This window comes from Biomphalaria glabrata, chromosome 9, assembly GCF_947242115.1.
Source record: "Biomphalaria glabrata chromosome 9, xgBioGlab47.1, whole genome shotgun sequence".
Lineage (NCBI taxonomy): Eukaryota > Metazoa > Mollusca > Gastropoda > Planorbidae > Biomphalaria > Biomphalaria glabrata.
The window spans coordinates 18,185,552-18,203,736 of record NC_074719.1 but is presented as its reverse complement, the minus strand read 5'-3'; the positions used below and the strand labels follow the sequence as shown (position 1 = coordinate 18,203,736).

General features: G+C 33.5%; 1 protein-coding gene across 2 annotated transcripts; it reads left to right on the top strand.

Moving 5' to 3' along the window:
* Positions 1-2,945: 2,945 nt before the first annotated feature.
* On the top strand, positions 2,946-18,141 carry LOC106074922 (target of rapamycin complex 2 subunit MAPKAP1-like). 2 transcript variants are annotated; one of them, XM_056041607.1, is made up of 12 exons: positions 2,946-2,968; positions 7,616-7,840; positions 8,407-8,510; positions 8,808-8,924; positions 9,375-9,607; positions 10,269-10,465; positions 11,861-12,025; positions 12,654-12,763; positions 13,184-13,297; positions 14,498-14,629; positions 15,300-15,431; positions 16,776-18,141. In XM_056041607.1, the coding sequence occupies exons 2-12, from the start codon at positions 7,695-7,697 to the stop codon at positions 16,997-16,999; spliced, it is 1,674 nt and encodes a 557-aa protein (XP_055897582.1). In that variant the 5' UTR covers positions 2,946-2,968; positions 7,616-7,694; the 3' UTR covers positions 17,000-18,141. The 2 variants fall into 2 exon arrangements, with proteins under 2 accessions (XP_055897582.1, XP_055897583.1); XM_056041608.1 differs by lacking the exon at positions 2,946-2,968 and adding an exon at positions 5,124-5,142.
* The last annotated feature ends 44 nt before the right edge of the window (positions 18,142-18,185 follow it).

The window sequence follows — 18,185 nt, the reverse complement described above, 5'->3', positions numbered from 1 at the left end:
AGTGGAAGCGTGTGTTTCTTACTCGTCATGTTAGAATTTCGGTCAATACAGTCTTTGCTAAAGCTATAAGTTCTTAAATTATTAATTATTTTTAAAAGTGTAGCATAAAAGTGCTTTTTAAAACTTTTTAGGCGGAATGTGGGGACCTGTTACGGGTAATGTGAGGACCCATTAACGGAAGAACATAAAGAAACTAGAACAGAGCAGTGAGATTTATAACATATGAATATTCAAATTGGATTAGAGTAAAACCATTAGTAAAATCACTAAACTTAGAGACACTTCAAGACAAAAGACTAAGAAGGTTACAAAGACAGTTTGTGTGGAGACACAAACTCAAATTCGGTCCCCGAAGTGGTCCACCCAGGCAGTTAAAAAGGCAAGTTTCAATATTTTCAGAAAGAATATCAGAATGAAATTTCTATCAAAGGAAAATGAGAGATAAGAATGAAGAAAGAAGATTGACAGATCTTGTGTGGAGCCATAACGGTCCAGCAGACCAAGGGATAGGCGAAAGTGAAGGTTAAGTTAGATGTGAACCTGGCCTAACTGATGTCATATAATGATTATCTTATTGATCGAATAGTTTTGTATAGAGTTAATCTCTTATTCAAGGAATCATTTAAAAATAATCGTAAAATATTTTTTTTTAAATCCTTATTTACCTGTCTTATGGTTGTGATATTGCCCTGCAGTTCACGCGATAATATGAAAAACTACTTATTAATTGTTGTTTTAAATTCCAGCTAGATTACTCAAAGAACTAAGCAATGTTTTTGTTTGTTTTACATGTTTCGGATGTTCCTTCAGAGTTGAAGATAGTTTACTTCCTAGTCCAAACCTCCCGCAGGACGACGGGGGATGGGAGCGGGCAGGGTTTGAACCCTCGACCGTCGATAAATCCGAACGACAGTCCAGCGCGCAAACCGCACGACCAGGCAGCCATACTCGACCAGGCAGCCATCCATTTTAATTTTTTAAGCAAACTATGGTGGTGAACTTTGTCAAAAGCCTTAGAAAAATCTAGTAAGATAGCATCTATTTGTTCACTATTAGGGCCTATTAGTATTTAGTATTACAGTTTGTTCTCTCCCTATCAGAAATTCTTAATCCATCGATGCAATGGACCATCAATGCCAAAATATTTTTTTTAAGCAAACTATGGCTAAATCAAATAAGAACATAAAACTAAAATGTTATTTAACCTTGGTTAGGCCAATAATAGAATATGCATCCTCTGTTTGGGACCCCTCAACTCAAGAAAACATTAAAAAACTGGAACAGACACAAAATAGAGCAGTGAGATTCATAACAAACGAATATTCACATTTGACTAGAGTAACACCTTTAGTAAAATCAATAAATTTAGAAAGCCTTCAGGACAGAAGGCTCAAAGGTAAAGTAGCAATCATACATAAAACACTGAACCATAATCTTCAAATACAAAAACAAAATTTAATAAAATACTCTGAAAGACACAAAGATAAAGGCACATTCCTCGTCCCATATGCTAGGACAAATTTGTACAAACACTCCTTCTTCCCTAGTGCTATTAGAGCATGGAATGGGTTGCTTGAGCTAGCCAGGAAAACCAGTGACTTGGCTGAATTTAAGTCATTGGTTAATGAGCATGACTAAATGCATGACGCGTAGGGCGTAATCATCTTCTTTTTTGAAGGAACGTCTGTATTATATAAGATAAGATAAGATGGCTCTAAATCAACACCAATAACAGTAAACTCAGGCGTACCTCAAAGAACAGTCTTAGGTCAACTACTATTTTTAATTTACATAAATGATTTACCAAATTGCATTAGTTCAGGAACAAAAAGTTAGATTATGTGCTTTTACGAAAGGTGTTACTCTAATCAAATGTGGATATTCGTTTGTTATGAATCTCACTGCTCTATTTTGTGTCGAATCTGTTCCAGTTTCTTAGTGCTTTCTTGAGTTGAAGGGTCTCAAACAGAGAATGCATATTCTATTATTGGCCTAACCAAGTTTAAATAACATTTTATTTTATAGTACTTATTTGAATTGTAGAAATTACTTTTCATAAATCCTAATGCTTTGTTTGACGTTTCAATAGTTTCAACAATATGGTGATCCCATTATAGTTTTTCATTTACTATAACACCTTGGTTGGCCTATTTTGATTTTTTAAAGTCTGTACACGTGTTATTGGTTTAAAAGTGGTATTTATTAATAATTTGCTTTAACTTTTTTTTTGTTACCGTACTCTAAATAACTGACATTTTCAATTGTTAAAAAGTGCTTTGGAAAAAAAATGTTTGTTTATGGAAAATTATACAGGTCAGAACTGGGTCAGAACTGGGTCTTATTTTAATTATTATTACGTGAAATACTACACAGATCATTTTACAAGACTCCAAGGACACTGCCTTAAAATAATTATCAGATTAGGCATGTATTATAGGCCTACTGTGTAGGCCTGTAGGACACAATACACCCTAACTCAAGCGGAGTTTGATGACGATGATGTGTTTTCGTTTGATGGGCAAAACTAAATTGATAATTAGGTTTTCTTTAATAATGCCAAATATCTAAGCATGTGAAAGACAGTATTTAAAAGAACTTTTTTTTTCATAATGATATTGTTAGATCTAAAATGCGAATCAAATGTATAGATCTAGTTATAGTTTTTCTGTTTCCGCTATCGAAAATAGGATGTTTATTTACTTTTCAATATTAGGTCTATAAGTTTATAAGTAGTACTAGATCTAGTATAAGTCTTGTAGTCTAGATCTAGATCTATCTAGTCAGGTCCAACAAAAAAATTTTAATGTAAAGATCGAACTAGGTCGATCACTCTATTCGAGATCAGATTTAGACCTCGATATTATCTATGACTAATGCGTCGAATAACAATTTTTACAATTTCATTGAATTTGGATTTCAAGTCCAGGATTACGCCAGTTTAAGTTAACTTAGAGATCTAGAGTTAGAGGTAGACGGTCTTAGACTTAGAGTCAAAGTTAATTGAATTAAAGTTTATTAAAGTTAAAGTCAAAAGTAAAGACAGTTTAGTTAACTAATTCAACTAAATAAGAACAAGGTTACAAAAGACAGTTTGTGTGGAAACAAAAACTCAAAATCGGCCCCCAAAGTGGTCCACCCAGGCAGGCTTTAATATTTTCAGAAAGAACATCAGAATGAAATTATATCAAAGACAAATGAGAGATAAGAATGGAGAAAGAAGGTTAACAGATCTTGTGTAGTGCCCCAACGGTCCAGCAGATCAAAGGAAAGGTGAAAGTGAATGTAAAGTTAGATGTGAACCTGGCCTAACTAGTTCCTCTTTCAGACCTTGTGGTCTATAGGTGATGTAAAGTTCATCTGTTTTTGTGGCTTACGGTTAACAAGGGTGTCATGTAGCCATCACAACGACCAACCGCCTTTACTTTTCTCCAACTAATGTCAGGTACCCATTAGAGCTGAGTGGACGCCCAAAGATTCCAAAGTTAAAAATCCCATTCTTCACCAGGATTCGAGCCCGGGACCCCGGTTCGGAAGCCACGCGCTTTACCGCTCAGCCACTGCACCTCCCCTGGCATAACTGATGTCTTATAATTGATCTAATTGTTTTGAACAATGTTCAATCTCTTATTCGAATCCTCAAAAAAAAATTAAAAAATTTCCGCAATAAAAAAAAAGTTCATGAAAATGAAGTTTACAAGATTACTATTTGTTTTAAATGAGATCTAACTTATAATGCATACTAATTAGCTTTTTCTCTTTAAAAAACTGCTTGCATAGCTGATTTTAAAAATTAGATTTTTCGCATTCAGAAAAAAAAAGTAGCCGTTGCATCAGAACTTTGTATGGTCTAAAATATTGTGATGTGTCGGATTTTCAATATCTTTTCTAGTTTACGAGATCTAAACGGGACAGACGGACAGACATTTCGCACAAAACTAATAGCGTCTTTTCCCCTTTCGGGGGCCGCTAATAATTAGATGATCATTAAAATTTAAGTCTGATTTTTTTATCATTTTTTGGTATTTACTTTACTTAACTTTACTATCATTTAGAAATAAATATAAATCTATATCTAGATTCTAGATCTACTTTAGATTGTAGAGTCAGTAGTAAGTAGAGATCAAGCTAAATCTAGATATAGACAATATAGTCTATAGCAGTGGTTCCCAAACTTTTTTGTCTCGTAGACCACTTTATCATGTCACCATGTTTTCTGATCTACGGTAGACCCCCTGATTAACTTAGATCTATTCTATATTGCATTTTTTTGCAAATTTACATATATTTTTAAAACTTATTTCTAACCGAAGCAAGTCGAAGTATGAACAAGTAATTTAAAGCTACATTTGAAGTAAGAGAGCTCTATAGATCTTTTTTATTGATAAAATTCAATTCACTTTCATAGATTCCTTGGAAGTTGTCATAGACCCCTGGGGTCTATATATTCCACTTTGGGAATCACTGGTCTATAGCTACTTGGACTATAATCATTCAAGACAAGTCAAGCAATGATCTTAATCTTCAATTCTAAATTCAATTTAGCCAATTCAACTGACATTCTGACATTGACTCAATTGAGTGTGTGAATTGAGTCTGACTCTCATAGAGACACTGACTCACTTGGACTGACACTAACATTGTTTGTTATGATTGTAATGTGTTGAAAACCAATTGTCCAGTGCTCTATGTCAAAGTCTAATAACTTGATTGGACTGATGTAGATATCTAGATTTAGATATCTATATAGATTATTTTTAGATCTTTAGAATTATCTAATCTAAGTCAAGTCTAAAACTGAAGTCTAAGACATGGGCGTAGCCGGGGGGGGGGGGGTGTTGAACCGCCCCGAAATGAAATCGGGATCGGAATTTAGTGACTGATTTTTTGCTTTGACTTTGTTTATTTTAGGTGAGATTTTATACTAAACTATCATTTGCCCTAGCATAGCAAAGGAGGTTTTGAGTTTAAAACCCCCTACCATGGGTTTTGAGTTTAAAATCCCCTACAGGGGGGTTCGAGTTTAAAAACCCCTACCAGGGGGGGTATGAGTTTAAAACCCCTCTACCAGGGGTTTTCGCAGTTAAATTCCCCTCTGAGCTTCTATAAATGCAAACGACAATATCCCAAATTTCACGAGCACAGGTAAGGAAGATTTTGATTTTTAAACCCCCTCCAAAATTTACGATAAACCCCCTCTTCAATAAAAAAAACAGAAAATTACACACTCAAAATTCTATGAGCGTAGCCAAAGGGGTTTTGAGTTAACCCCCACCCCCTCTTCAGTAGGGTTTGAGGCTAAAAAATAACTCTTCAATACCCGGTATAAAAAAACGCAAATTACGCATTCAAAATTTTATGAGCGTAGCAAATTGGGTTTTGACTCAGTTTTTAGTGTGAAACCCCCCTTCAGCGGGGTTTGAGGGTAAAAAATACCTCTTCAATATAAAAAAAAAAGAAAATTGTAAACTCAGAAATCTATGAGCGTAGCCAAAGGGGTTTTGGGTTTAAACCCTCCGCAAGCGGGGTTTGAAGCTAAAAAATACATCTTCAATGTAAGAAAAAAGCAAATTATGCACTCAAAATGCTATGAGCGTTGCCAAAAGGAGTTTTGAGTTTAAACCCCTCTTCAGAGTGGTTTGATGCTAAAAAATACCTCTTCAATTTACAAAAAGCAAATTACACACTAAAATTATTTGAGCGTAGCCAAGACAATTGAGGGTTTTGAGTTTAAACCCCTCTCCTACAGATGGCTTTTTTAAAAGTTTAAAACCCCTCCAGATGGTTTTGAGTTTAAAATCACCCTACAGAGCGTTTTGAGGTGGAAAATCTCTATCTTCAATATTATTCTAAAGCAAACTACAATTACTAAATTCTATGTCCGTAGCTCCAGAGATTTTTTGGTATAAAACCACCAACAGATGATTTAGACAATAAAACTTCACTTTTCGATATAAAATCTAAAGCAAACTACAGTCACTTAATTCCAAGAGCGTATTCAAGAGAGGTTACACATTTCTACCTGTGGCGGGGCTCATTTAATAAAGTGCAGTGAATAGTCATCTGCTGAAATTGAAAAACACTAAATCTGGCTCAACAAAGATGGCTAAGACAGATTTTAGGAGTCAGTTATAGAGATCAGGTGTAAATCAAGGAAATCCTATGCCGAACTGGGAGTCGACTCTTTAGTAAGATTGTGACAGAGCGTCGCATGAGGTTTGCGGGACATGTTCTCCGACAAAATGAATTAGGCGTAAGAAAATTTGCGATGACATCCTAGTACAAATTGGCGCCACACATTCATGGAGGTCCTCAGAGCAGGTGGGAAGAGGCCTCAGACATTATTAGTGACAGATTTTTGTGGAAACAGCTTGACGGCGAATGCGCCGAACGGCGCGGGAGGGTCTATAACAGTAAGAATAGCACATTAGGTTTTTGAAATAAAACTTTTAAATAGCAGGAAAATGCAGTGTAGATACCTCAGAATATGCATTTTGTTGGCTTTCAAGGTCGGAAATAGTGCTTGGCGGTGGAGCTGCTGGGGAGCTCCTAGCGCTCCCCCAGACCCCGTTGCTGGCAATAGCGGGGAGTCTACAATTTTTCCACTAACTCCAGGAAGAACCTATTCTAGGGCACAATAAGCGTCTTCCTAAAGAATGATGTGTCGGAATGTAATAAAGATTATATACACAAACACACACACACATACATATAAATATTTTTTCGCCCCCCCCCCCCCCCCCCCCCCCCCCCGAAAAAAATCCTGGCTACGCCCATGGTCTAAGATGTAGACTTTTAAAAATTGACTCAGTAACTTAAAATAAAATAAAAGTTACTAAAATATTAGGCATGAAGTTAATCTGCATGTATATGTAAAGTTGCCCTACAAAAAGAGAGTTGACTAGATTTAGGTCAATGAGTTGTCCTCACGTAGATTTTAATTATCTAGAGATGCATATTTATGCCTTTAATAAGTAAACAAAAACAGAAGAAAAACAAATCTGAACAAAGCTGGGTAGAAACATCATCTAAGCTAGTTTCTTAATATGCATTTTTATTGCTGAACATTTTCTTCCTCTTAAACTCCTGTTGCTCTTGTTTAAAAAATCTGCGGAGCACTCACAGTGTTTGTTTTAGCATTCTTAATAGAAGAGTAGAGTTCTTGTTCAATTATTCAGTTTAATAAGTAGAGAAAAAAAACAGAAGTTGAGCTCATACTCATTAAAAATGTCAACAAGTCTTTCAAGCAAGTTTTAATTTTAAAACACACTACCACTTCTTTATTATTGTTGTGAGAGATGTTGTCATAATACCCGCTTTAAAAAGCATTAATCTATCATTGAATGTTCACCAAGTGCAAAAAAGCTGTCAAAGTTCTCCCATCTAAATATACCAACAATAGTTCCTTGTATGTATTTTGTGTGTATGTTTACAGTAAAGCATTCAACATTTAATAATCCATTTTACAATTCCTTATTTTGAGTCAGGAGATACTAGTTCACAAATGTTGGTTGTATACAATTTCCATACATTTTTGCAACGTCTCTTCACTGTTTATTGCAAAAACCAATCACTGAGTGCTGTGTTATAAATCTAAAATTATTTTTTTAACACCCAGCTTCTGACAGATGGAAATTGGGAATCAATAGTTTGACAAGTGCAAGTAGAATTGATCTGAAGTATTAAGGACTGTCAAGATGGCGATGATGGATAATGTAGATTTCCTTATTAGCCATATAAGGAATGCTTTTGTAACCAGTGATGATACCAGTATGTCAGAATGGGTCATCACAGAATGCAAAGTTCAAGATGAAACTGACATTAAACGTGACAATTGTCCTAGGTAAGGCAGTGTTCTGTCAAGTTTATTGCTAGATTAAAGTTTTTTTTTTTTTTTTTTTTTGTTAGTTAGTTATATATTGAAATCAGAATAAACCATAGATTACATTGATCATTAAAACAAATTACTAAATTTATAAATCAAATGCATAATAAAAATTTTGATTATTAGCTCTGGCATAAAGGACTTGCACTTTGTTTTTTAAAATATTTTTTGTTTGTTTGTTTCCTCTTTATATTTGTGGAAATCTACTTTAATAATTAGATTATCCTTCATATTTCATAAACATATAAGACAGTTAAGATATACCTAACTAGCACTGATTATATTAGGGATTAAATTTTAATCATCATGTTTTTTTTACATAAATAATGTATTTAATTAATTTTGAGTAACTATATATATATATATCTAATAAGGCCTTTAAAATCAATTTTAATTTAATAATTGTTTCTTGTTGGTTAATTGAACAACACTCAATTTTTAAAGGTCAACAATTTATTACTAACACAACCTTAGTAATGTTGCTTCAAATGTATTCTTAAAATTTTTTTTATTTGATTCTCCAGGTACAGTAGAAATAACCTCGGCAGCCGAAGTGATAGCATGAGTGATTGTCTATCAGATAATGAGCTCAAGGGATCAATGGACATTCATCCTGATATGGATTTTGGTAAGTGCATTGGTCACATGTTCTTTTTTTTTTCTTTTTATAAATGAGTTTTTTTTTTCTTTGATGACTTTGAGGCCTATGAAGTCATCTATGCATTATTGCTGAACTGCTCAGATGTATCAAAGATATACCCATAACATCCCATTTTGTCTATTTAGGGCTTTTAAAAGCAATAAAGTTTAATGTATTCTTCATCTTGCTATGTATTTATGGTGTTGATTGATCAAGCTTGCATTTATAATGAAAATTGTAATTGATTAGTTATATTTTAAGCTCAAAACTGCTGTTTGTTCAAAGGTGCTCACAGACGCAGATCCAATACAGCACAACGTCTAGATCGGCTCAAAAAAGAGAAAAGAACTCAGAGTAAAATGAAAACTATTCAATGGAAAGATGCACCAGAGGCATATAAAGGTATTTAAAATTGTATTTTTATACGCTGAGAAAATTAATTTTAGTATTTTGTAATCAGTAGTTGTTGATAAACTATTGTGGTTCTTCTGATAGAGCATTTCCTCTTGTGGCTAGGAATCTTATTTCCTGACAGCTAAAATTTGTTTTTAATGTGTTTAAAATAATGTGTTTATTAAATACACCCAATACTAGACATTTAAATAGAACTGAATCTATTTAGTTGTGTTCATATAATACACAGGCATTCAACAATAAGCTGTGCAAATCTTTAATGAGGTTTTTTTAACTTCAGAAAAATGGAGCCACAAACTCATAGAGGTGAAATTGGTGCAGGTGCCCCTGTAGAGCATATCGGAACAAATTTAAATGAAGATTAAAAAATGTGCCCCGATTTTTCTCCTAAAAATCAAATGACGAAAAAAATGGTCATAACTTTTGTGTTTGTTTCAGTTGATGAAAAGGGTCATTTATTTGAGAAAAGAATTCTTCCGCCTTCCAACGGTACTGACATTCCAAATGTAGCTGAAAACATAGAGCAGATGAATAACAGTGTCACCTCAGAAAACAATGAGAATGAAAAAAACAAGAAAAAGAGAGCAGTTTCCATTTTATCTCAGCAATTAGTAGAGCATGATTCTCATGGAAGTAATCCATTTTTTAAATATGCCAAGTTTGATGGAAGAGTAAGTATTTATTTTTTCATTTCATCGTTTTATTTTCAAGTTTCAAGTCTTCACCTTTATTCAACAGGCTCTCTGTTTTCTTATGTACAGGACCCAATTTAGACTTGATAAAGCATTAAGCATTTTGAGATATGGGGCCCCTTGAAGTCAACATAATGCAATTTTTTTTTGTCTGTCTTAAAAATGATAGAAAATATTTATGCAACCATTTTTTTTTTTGGTTTAGCCTATATTGCCAGCACTGCCTAGGTCAATGTTTGAGTCCCCTAAAAACTTTTGGTGGACACTTAGTCAAACTCATTTTATTATTTGTAAAACTTCTTTTTTTTTTTTATAGCTATTAAGTCACTTTTTAAAAAAAATTCTAAAAAATTATCCACTAATATTTAAGAGTAGCATACTGAAGGGGTAATAAAAGTGTAAAAGCAAAAAAAAAGCCCAATGAGACAAAAAAAACAACACCTGAATATATAGAACTTGAAAGGTCCTGTGTGTGTGTGTGTGTGCATATAAATGTTTACTTTGTTTCAATCCTGCATTGATCTAGTTATTTTTATGATTATTGAGCTCAAAGATCATGGTCATGTTCTATAAAATGTTTTAATTGGTACTTCATGTTAACAATTCTGTTCTCAGTGATAATGCTTGGCTTTCATTTCAGACGGCTGGTGGTCTTCCTACCAAAAAACTGGACATATTTTTAACATTTGTACCACCTGACCAGCAGGCATACCCAATGACCATACTGGCCACGGCCAACGCTAAAGCCCAGGAAGTTGTCGGCCTTACTTGCTGGCAGTATACTGAGGAAGGGAGGAAACCTGACTTACAGACTGTTGCTGGCCACATAGATCCTAAGTATATATTTGAAATAGTGAAACCTGACTTACAGACTGTAGCTGGCCACTAAGTATATATTTGAAATAGTGAAACCTGACTTACAGACTGTAGCTGGCCACTAAGGATATATTTGAAATAGTGAAACCTGACTTACAGACTGTAGCTGACCACTAAGTATATATTTGAAATAGTGAAACCTGACTTACAGATTGTAGCTGACCACTAAGTATATATTTGAAATAGTACTGATATCAGCTTTCATTATGTTGAATTTTACATAAACCTAGTTGTTTTTTTTTCTTGTTTTTTTTTTTAAGTATAGTTTTGGTACCTGGAATTTTGGGCTTCATATCAATATATGAATGGAATGAAAATATTAAATTGCTAGAAATAATAAAAGCAGTGAGATACTTTGAAAAAGAGACATTAAAACTGTCTTTTTATTTTTTGCATTACTTCTATCAATATTTTATTAATCATGTTAAGTTAGTCTAGTTTTATAGACATGTGGTAAGGAACAAAGGCTGGATTTGAATTCCCTATTTTGTTCAACTTTTCTCAGGCACACCAGTTATAAAGATTTGCTTAATTTTAAACTTAATTACTTAAATATTTGACTGTGGCTGTATAATCATTACATTCATTTTTATTCTAAAACTCCAATGCAGATGTCCAATGATTTGGATTAATACGTGACTAGAAAAACTTGGAGATGTGTAAAAGCAAAAATTGTTCAAAAACTTTTTTGCCATCAAAAAATAATTGTGTTAAATAATTGTGTTAATAACACAATTAAATTATTGTAGCATGGACAAAAGCTGATTTTGGAATTCTAAAAACAAATATTGGAAATTTAAGAATGCCTTAAGCCCACATGATCTCTTGTGTGTCATTTTTTTTGTACAATACTGTGATGAACCTATCAATTATTAAAATAAAATGCTTTAATAAAAAGCTTATAGATCTACATTTTCTATTTGTAGAATGTGGTCCATGGAAATTATGTAGGTTTAGAGCAGGTACTGGACCATCTATAATATTAGCTCATCAGCTGGTACCATCATATTTGTAACTGTGATGACAAGTTATTGTAAATCAAAAACTTGAAGGTTCTTAAACTGAAAGTTAACGTATACAATCTAAATAATGTTACCAAAGACAGAGCAAAAAAGAAAAATGAAACAAGATCTTGTAATAAATTTATCTCTAGATTTGATTGTATTTCTTGTACTTTGCATCTATTTCTATACAAATGCTCTACTCTATTAAGATTTTAAAAAAAATTTACTAATGAGAGCCCAAACATTCTTTTTAATAACTCAAGAACACTCTAGGTCTACAATACCTAACCTTCTTTCCAGTAATCTATGCCTCACTATGTCTATGCCAAATTCTGTGTTATTATTGTTTCAGTGACTTTGTGAACAAATTTTCCCTCCACATGGCAGAAGACGACGGTGAGATAGACACAGACTTTCCTCCCATTGTACCAACTGACCCAGTGTCCAAGTATGGATTCACAAAGTTTGCACTGGTGGCTAATGCTCCAGTCCAGCCCAAGTCTGCTCTTGTCACAATGTAACTTTTTTCATTCTACTTACAGATGATGCTCTTGAGTGTTGATAGATGAAAGTGTAAAACTACATTGTTGGATGTTTATATATACATATATGTATAATTGATAAAATTTCACTTTTTATTTAGTACAAAGCTTCAAAACATATACTCTTCTAATATAAAAACATAATATAACCCCCCAAAAAAAGAATTTTAAACTCATTTTTGAAAAGAAAAAAAGGAATGGTATTTATTGGCGACTTATTAACATTTTGTGAAACAATGTAATGATTCATATTTTAGGGTGCACACACTCACTGGCCTATATTCATGTTTTAGGGTGCACACACTCACTGTTTAGGGTGCTCACACTCACTGGCCTATTCAGGTGATGTGTGATCTCTTCATTTAGGATTTAAAAAAAAAAATTATATTTAGAGGCTAAGGCTTAAATTAATTGGCTCATCAATGTTTTATATTTTAATCCTAATGAAGGCTGGGATTTTTCATTTAACTTTATTATTTCATTTATCCACTTTGATTAATGGGTAGCTGACGCTTATTAACAGACAAAAAAAAGGTGGTTTGCTATTATGCTGGCCACAGGGCCCGCTTTTTAGCTAATATATGCCTTTACTTTTATTTTTAGCAATATTCCAAATCGAGGTTTCAACAAGTTCCAAGTGGACTCATTGACTGTCACTATGAGAGAATTGATGGACAAAGTGATCAAGAAAAGAAAGATGAAAATTAGGCCAGGTATGCATCATGATCAATTTCGTTCCCACTTCTTAGAAGTAGTGACATTTAAAAAAAGAAGTTTCTTCATTCATCCCTATTTAGTCTCTAGTTCAAGACTTCCTTTTCAACACAAAATATTTGAGGTTCTAAGATGTGTGCATCAGTCTTAGCTTTCAATCTTCAGCTAAAATGTCCAGAATTGAACTAAGAAATTTCTTCGCTATTAGCTTTTTTGCACCTCTTTGTTTAAATTATTAACAATTTAAAATTAAACAACAAAAAATAAACTTCGCATCAATATCATCTGTTTAAAAAACTTCTAACAAGTTAGTGTACTTTTAGACTTTTTTTCTTTTTTTTTGTGTGACTTCATCAAAGAACATTTGAATGTTGTTTTTATCAGTGCCCTTTAGATTGATGTATTACTTTGATCCTCAGGTCTGAACTATACTTTAGAAAAAGCTGGTAAAAGTGAAATAGGGAAACCTGTTGACCTTGATGCCATGTTGAGTTCCATGAACTGTCTAGAGTTCTATCTTGTCAGGGAGAACAGTAAGTAGTTATTGTTTATCTTAGAGATCAGTGTCAATTTAAACTTAGATAATGTGGACCTTATAGTTTTTACAAAGCATATATCAACTCACTCTGTGTCTGTATGGTAAAAAGTTTGTACACATTATTTCTCCTACACCCTATCTCTGATCAAGCTGAAATTTTGCACAATTATTTATTTTACTTGACAACTTAATAATCAATTAAAAAAATGAACCAATAAGGTAATTAACTTTTGATAATTAATTATTTTATTTTGGTATCTCAAACAAGGGAAATTGTACTTGACTGAAGTGGTAATATATGTTGAATTAGTCCCCTTTATAGTACGTTGTCTGAGGCTTAATGAACAGAAACATGAAATAGAAACACTAGATAACTATACAATCTTCCATGTTTATATGCTCTTCGCTAGCTGAGTGGTTACCATGTTGACTTGAGAAGCCTGTGAAGGCTTTTGCCCACCATTTCAAATTCAGATCGTTCTTTCTCCCCCTACCCTTTCCCAACTGGTCCAGACAAGTGATAGAATCATACTGTATTAAGAAAGCTGAAAGCATGCAATTGGGATAAACAAAAACACAGATTTATTATTGTTAGTATAGATCTATTACAAATTAAATTACAAGATTGATCCAAACTAATTGATGCAATTAGCTTGATATAAGCTTTTTTTTTTTTTTTTTTTTAAATTATATTTTTTTTTATATTTTGCTTGTAATCTCAGAGATCAGTGTCACTTTAAACTTAGATGATGGGGACCTTTGGTATTTTATACACAACAATTAGTACAGTAAGGATTTGGAGTTAGATTATGATTTCCTTATCCTTTACTAAGCTTTTTTAAAAAATATTTTTCTGACCATGCAATTTATTTAAGCAGTTAGAGTCAGTGCATGAAAAACATCATTCACTATTTAAATAAAATTGTGTTGGTGAAAGAGATTATTATTCCTCCTGAAAGTTATCAACCTTTGAGCAGGTGAATCTACCGTATTGTAGTCTCCTGTGACTTACTAGAGTGCTGCGTGGCCTGCACCCTGACCATTCTTTGATGTTATCCTTACTCTGCTCCATAGAATTCTTTAAAGAGCTCATCAAAAACAGAAATAAACATTTTGATCTGAAATTTGAGTTAGTGTATAGTTTGAAACAGAAAGCCAGAACAACAATTTCATACAGTTTTTTTTTTCTTCTCAGGCTCAAGAGGTGATGTGGAGTCCAATGGTGAAGAAGATCAAAAGATGGCAGAGTCTCTGATGAGCCACCAGTACAAATCTTTTATAGTCAGCATGGTCCACAAACTGAGGACTAACACTGAGGTGCAGCTAGGTAAGGTTTTGTTCCATGCTTGCTTTTAGAACTAACATAACAAGTCTGTTCAACACTTGCTTATGAAAGTAGGCTATTGTGTGTAAGAAGCATTCTCAAATGTATTACTTGTCAACTTTTTAAAGAAACTTTTTGAAAGGCAATTGTCTACAAAATTGTGGAAAAATATGTAATAGTAGCATTCTGTGGACATCATTAGAAAGTTAGTTTAAGAGATGTAGACATGTTAAGTAGGATGAACATTTTCTGTATTTGATAGTTCAAAAATATAGTTTGTTTCCTGTACAAACAGTAGATGAAATTACATAAATTTAGTGATGTTCTCAATTTCAAAGTGATTAAGTCAGAATTAGAACAAGGAGCTTTGTTCTCTTAGAAATATGCTAAATTATACAATTTAAAATTGGCTTGCTTTAAGAAATCCTTGGGTCAAAACTTGATTGATGAATTTATTCATGAACCTGACTGTCTTTCTGTTCTGTTACTGTGTGTGTTAAGTATCTCTTTAGTTTCACTTTCTTTCCTTCTATTTACTCTCAGAATGATATGTTTAGATTCTGGTTTTCTAGTCTGTCAAACAATTAGGAAGCAAGATTTGATAGGGAAAAGCATACCTTAAGTCATTTTGTTATAATGTATCAACAAATTAGTCTGTTTCTTTTGTCTGCAGGTATCAGTGGAGACAAGATAGAAATAGACCCAGTGTCAGGGAAGGGAACTGCCAAGTTATTTCGACAGAAGCCTGTCACCTATGATGCTGACTGCGTTGCTGCCTGTGATATTACTGAGACCAAAAGCAATGGTTGGTGTCTTTGTGTTTGAACTAAATTGAACTTCAATGCTCTCAAATGTTTGACTTGGTTTTGTACTCTTGTCATCTTCTGCTGGTTTTGTTACATTTATACTTATATTTTTCTAATCTCATCTGTCCCTTGTCTATCGTCGTAGTGGTGCTGTGACAGTTCACGTTACCAAATCCCTCCACTTTTCCAGGTCGGCAGCTGTTCTTAATAGGATATATCAAGAGAGAGGCTATTTCATTATTTTATGTTATCCAGTCAGTTTCCTCTAGACAACCCTTTGTGTTCCCTCCTCTGTACCTTGAAGAATGACTTTGGACAGTGAATTATGTCTTACAATAGGACCAGTCCAGTTCAGCTTTCTTCTCTTCACAGTATTAAGAAGTTTCTCCTTTTTGCCAGCCAGAGTTGTGACTTGTTATTTGTCTTCTTTAACTCATAGTTGATATCCAGCATTCTACTGTAGCATTTACTCTCAAATGCTTGTATTTTTCTTTTAGCTTCAGCGTTCCAACCTTCACAACCATATAGGAGTGTGAGTCCACTAACGAAGAATACAATTTTATTTACAAGCTGATGTTACTCTTTTAGATTTTCCTTCTTTTTATATTCTTGCATATGTATGAGCTGTTCTAACAAGCTCAATAACTCTGGGCAAACTATGAGAACTGAGTTGTAGTTTATGAAAAAAAAAAAAAGTAACAGAATGTTTTAAAATGTTTCTTGTAGCAGCTTTGTTTTTTTCTATTGTTTTCCATGGAACTCTGGGATATGTCTGACTATGGAGTGATGATAAAACACCTTTTGTTACTTAATTATGTAGTCTTTCCTGACATGTGCCTTAAGTCATATGTCAGTTTGTACTGCTACGATTGTGCAGTAAAAAGCATTTCAAATTTTAAAAGAACTTTCATTCATTACCTACTCTTCACTTTTCTGCCTGAAATTTTTGTTCATGTTGAAATAAGTTTTGAGTAAAATGTAATCACTTTTCCAAACATAACAATTACTTACTGCTTTAGTTATTTACACAAACACATTCTTTTTTAATTTTGTGGGAGTTTCTCCTTAAAAAGTAAAATAGTAATATAGTGTTGTCACCAATTTGTCTCATGTTATTTTTTTTCCCCAACTACACAGAATCTAACGTAACTTTCTTTTTGTGTCTTTAGCCAAATTTGACTTTTAGTGACATGTGCTGTACACCTAAGAGACTTTCCACTAATGGGCCCCTTCTCCAAGTTATTTACTTTGTGCTAATCATGAGTAAAATGAAAGTAGAAAGTAGAAAGATTTAAATTTCATAGTTCATCCTTTTTTTTCTGTGTGTTTGTGTTTTTGTTCAGGTCGTGCTGTGTTCCGCTTGACCTATCTAAATGGCGCTGACTACAAACAGCATTACTTTGAGACTGACCAGACCATGGCCACTGAGATTGTAGAGAAGGTCAACAACATCCTAGAACTGAAGTTTAGTCCTGTGCGCAAGGAGTTTGTCTTTACACAGGAGAAGAAGGCTCTACAGAAACGTGACTCCATCAAGAGGGAGTCCTCCCTGAAACTTGGACTTTGACAATCACAGATCAAATGTTTAATACCACTACATACTCTATGGTCCAGAAGCCCAGATTATTGATTCTGAAATACCAGTCATTACTTTATATCTTATAAGTTAAAGTCGAAATTCGAACTTCACATTGAGTGATATTCGGAATCCAAAGCCATCTCATTGATTCCCAACATGGTAGGGAACCTACTAAGTTCAAGAAATGTCGCTTCAGTTTCCAGGAAAAAACTTTGTGTAATTCTGTGAGAGAAACATTCAGTTACTACATTTATTAGTTGAATGTTACAAATGCTTAAGTAAAACAATCTAGAACTAGGTGAATGTTACCTTCCAAAACCTTCCGAACATTTCATTGTGTATTGACAGAAGTAGTGAATCTGTACATTGTTTTGGACTTATGAACAAGCGAAATTCACACATTGATGGTTTTTTTTGTTGGTGGGTTTTGGAATAAAAAAAAAAAACGATTATCAATGCCATTATTTCATTGTTTTTTGTGTACTTGATGCTATAGTGTCCCAGCTTTGGGCTCAGTGCACTTACAAGAGACATCAGAAACATAAGCTTGTACATCTTGTACATCTTTTAAAATGTCTAATGTGTAGAAAATCTGACTGTCATGTTCAGCATGTTTCCATACAAAATGCTCTAGAGCCTAGCCAGTTAACAGGAGTACCTAAAATGTACAAGAAAAAAAAAGTTTGATTTTTTAGCAGAATCTTTCACCTCATAAGTAACTGTAGATAGCCAACTGTGTTGTAAGTTTTACTGTCAAGTTCCTGTCATGTGTGTCATTATTATGAAAATTATGGGATATTCAAGAGAGGTTTGCCATTGATTGAAGTGGATTTGTTTGAATATAACTCTATATCATTGTTAGTGCCTGCACCTTGAAATAGGTTAAAAATAGAAATATTGAGTAAAGACCCAAGAAAATGGTAATGTGATTTTTAATGCTTATGATTGTCAATAACTTTTGTGATATTTTCTATTTATTTCAATGTGAGTTGCATCAAATTGAGAGAGACAATTGAATGACACAATGAACAGAGCTGTCAAAAACATTGTTGTATTTGATTTGTCTTCCACTGTTTGTTGTCTACATGTGTAACTAAAAGTTCCTACAAAATAAAAGTTCAAACACAGAAGTCTATCAGTACTTGATGTGTGTGTGGGTGAAATTGATTGCGAG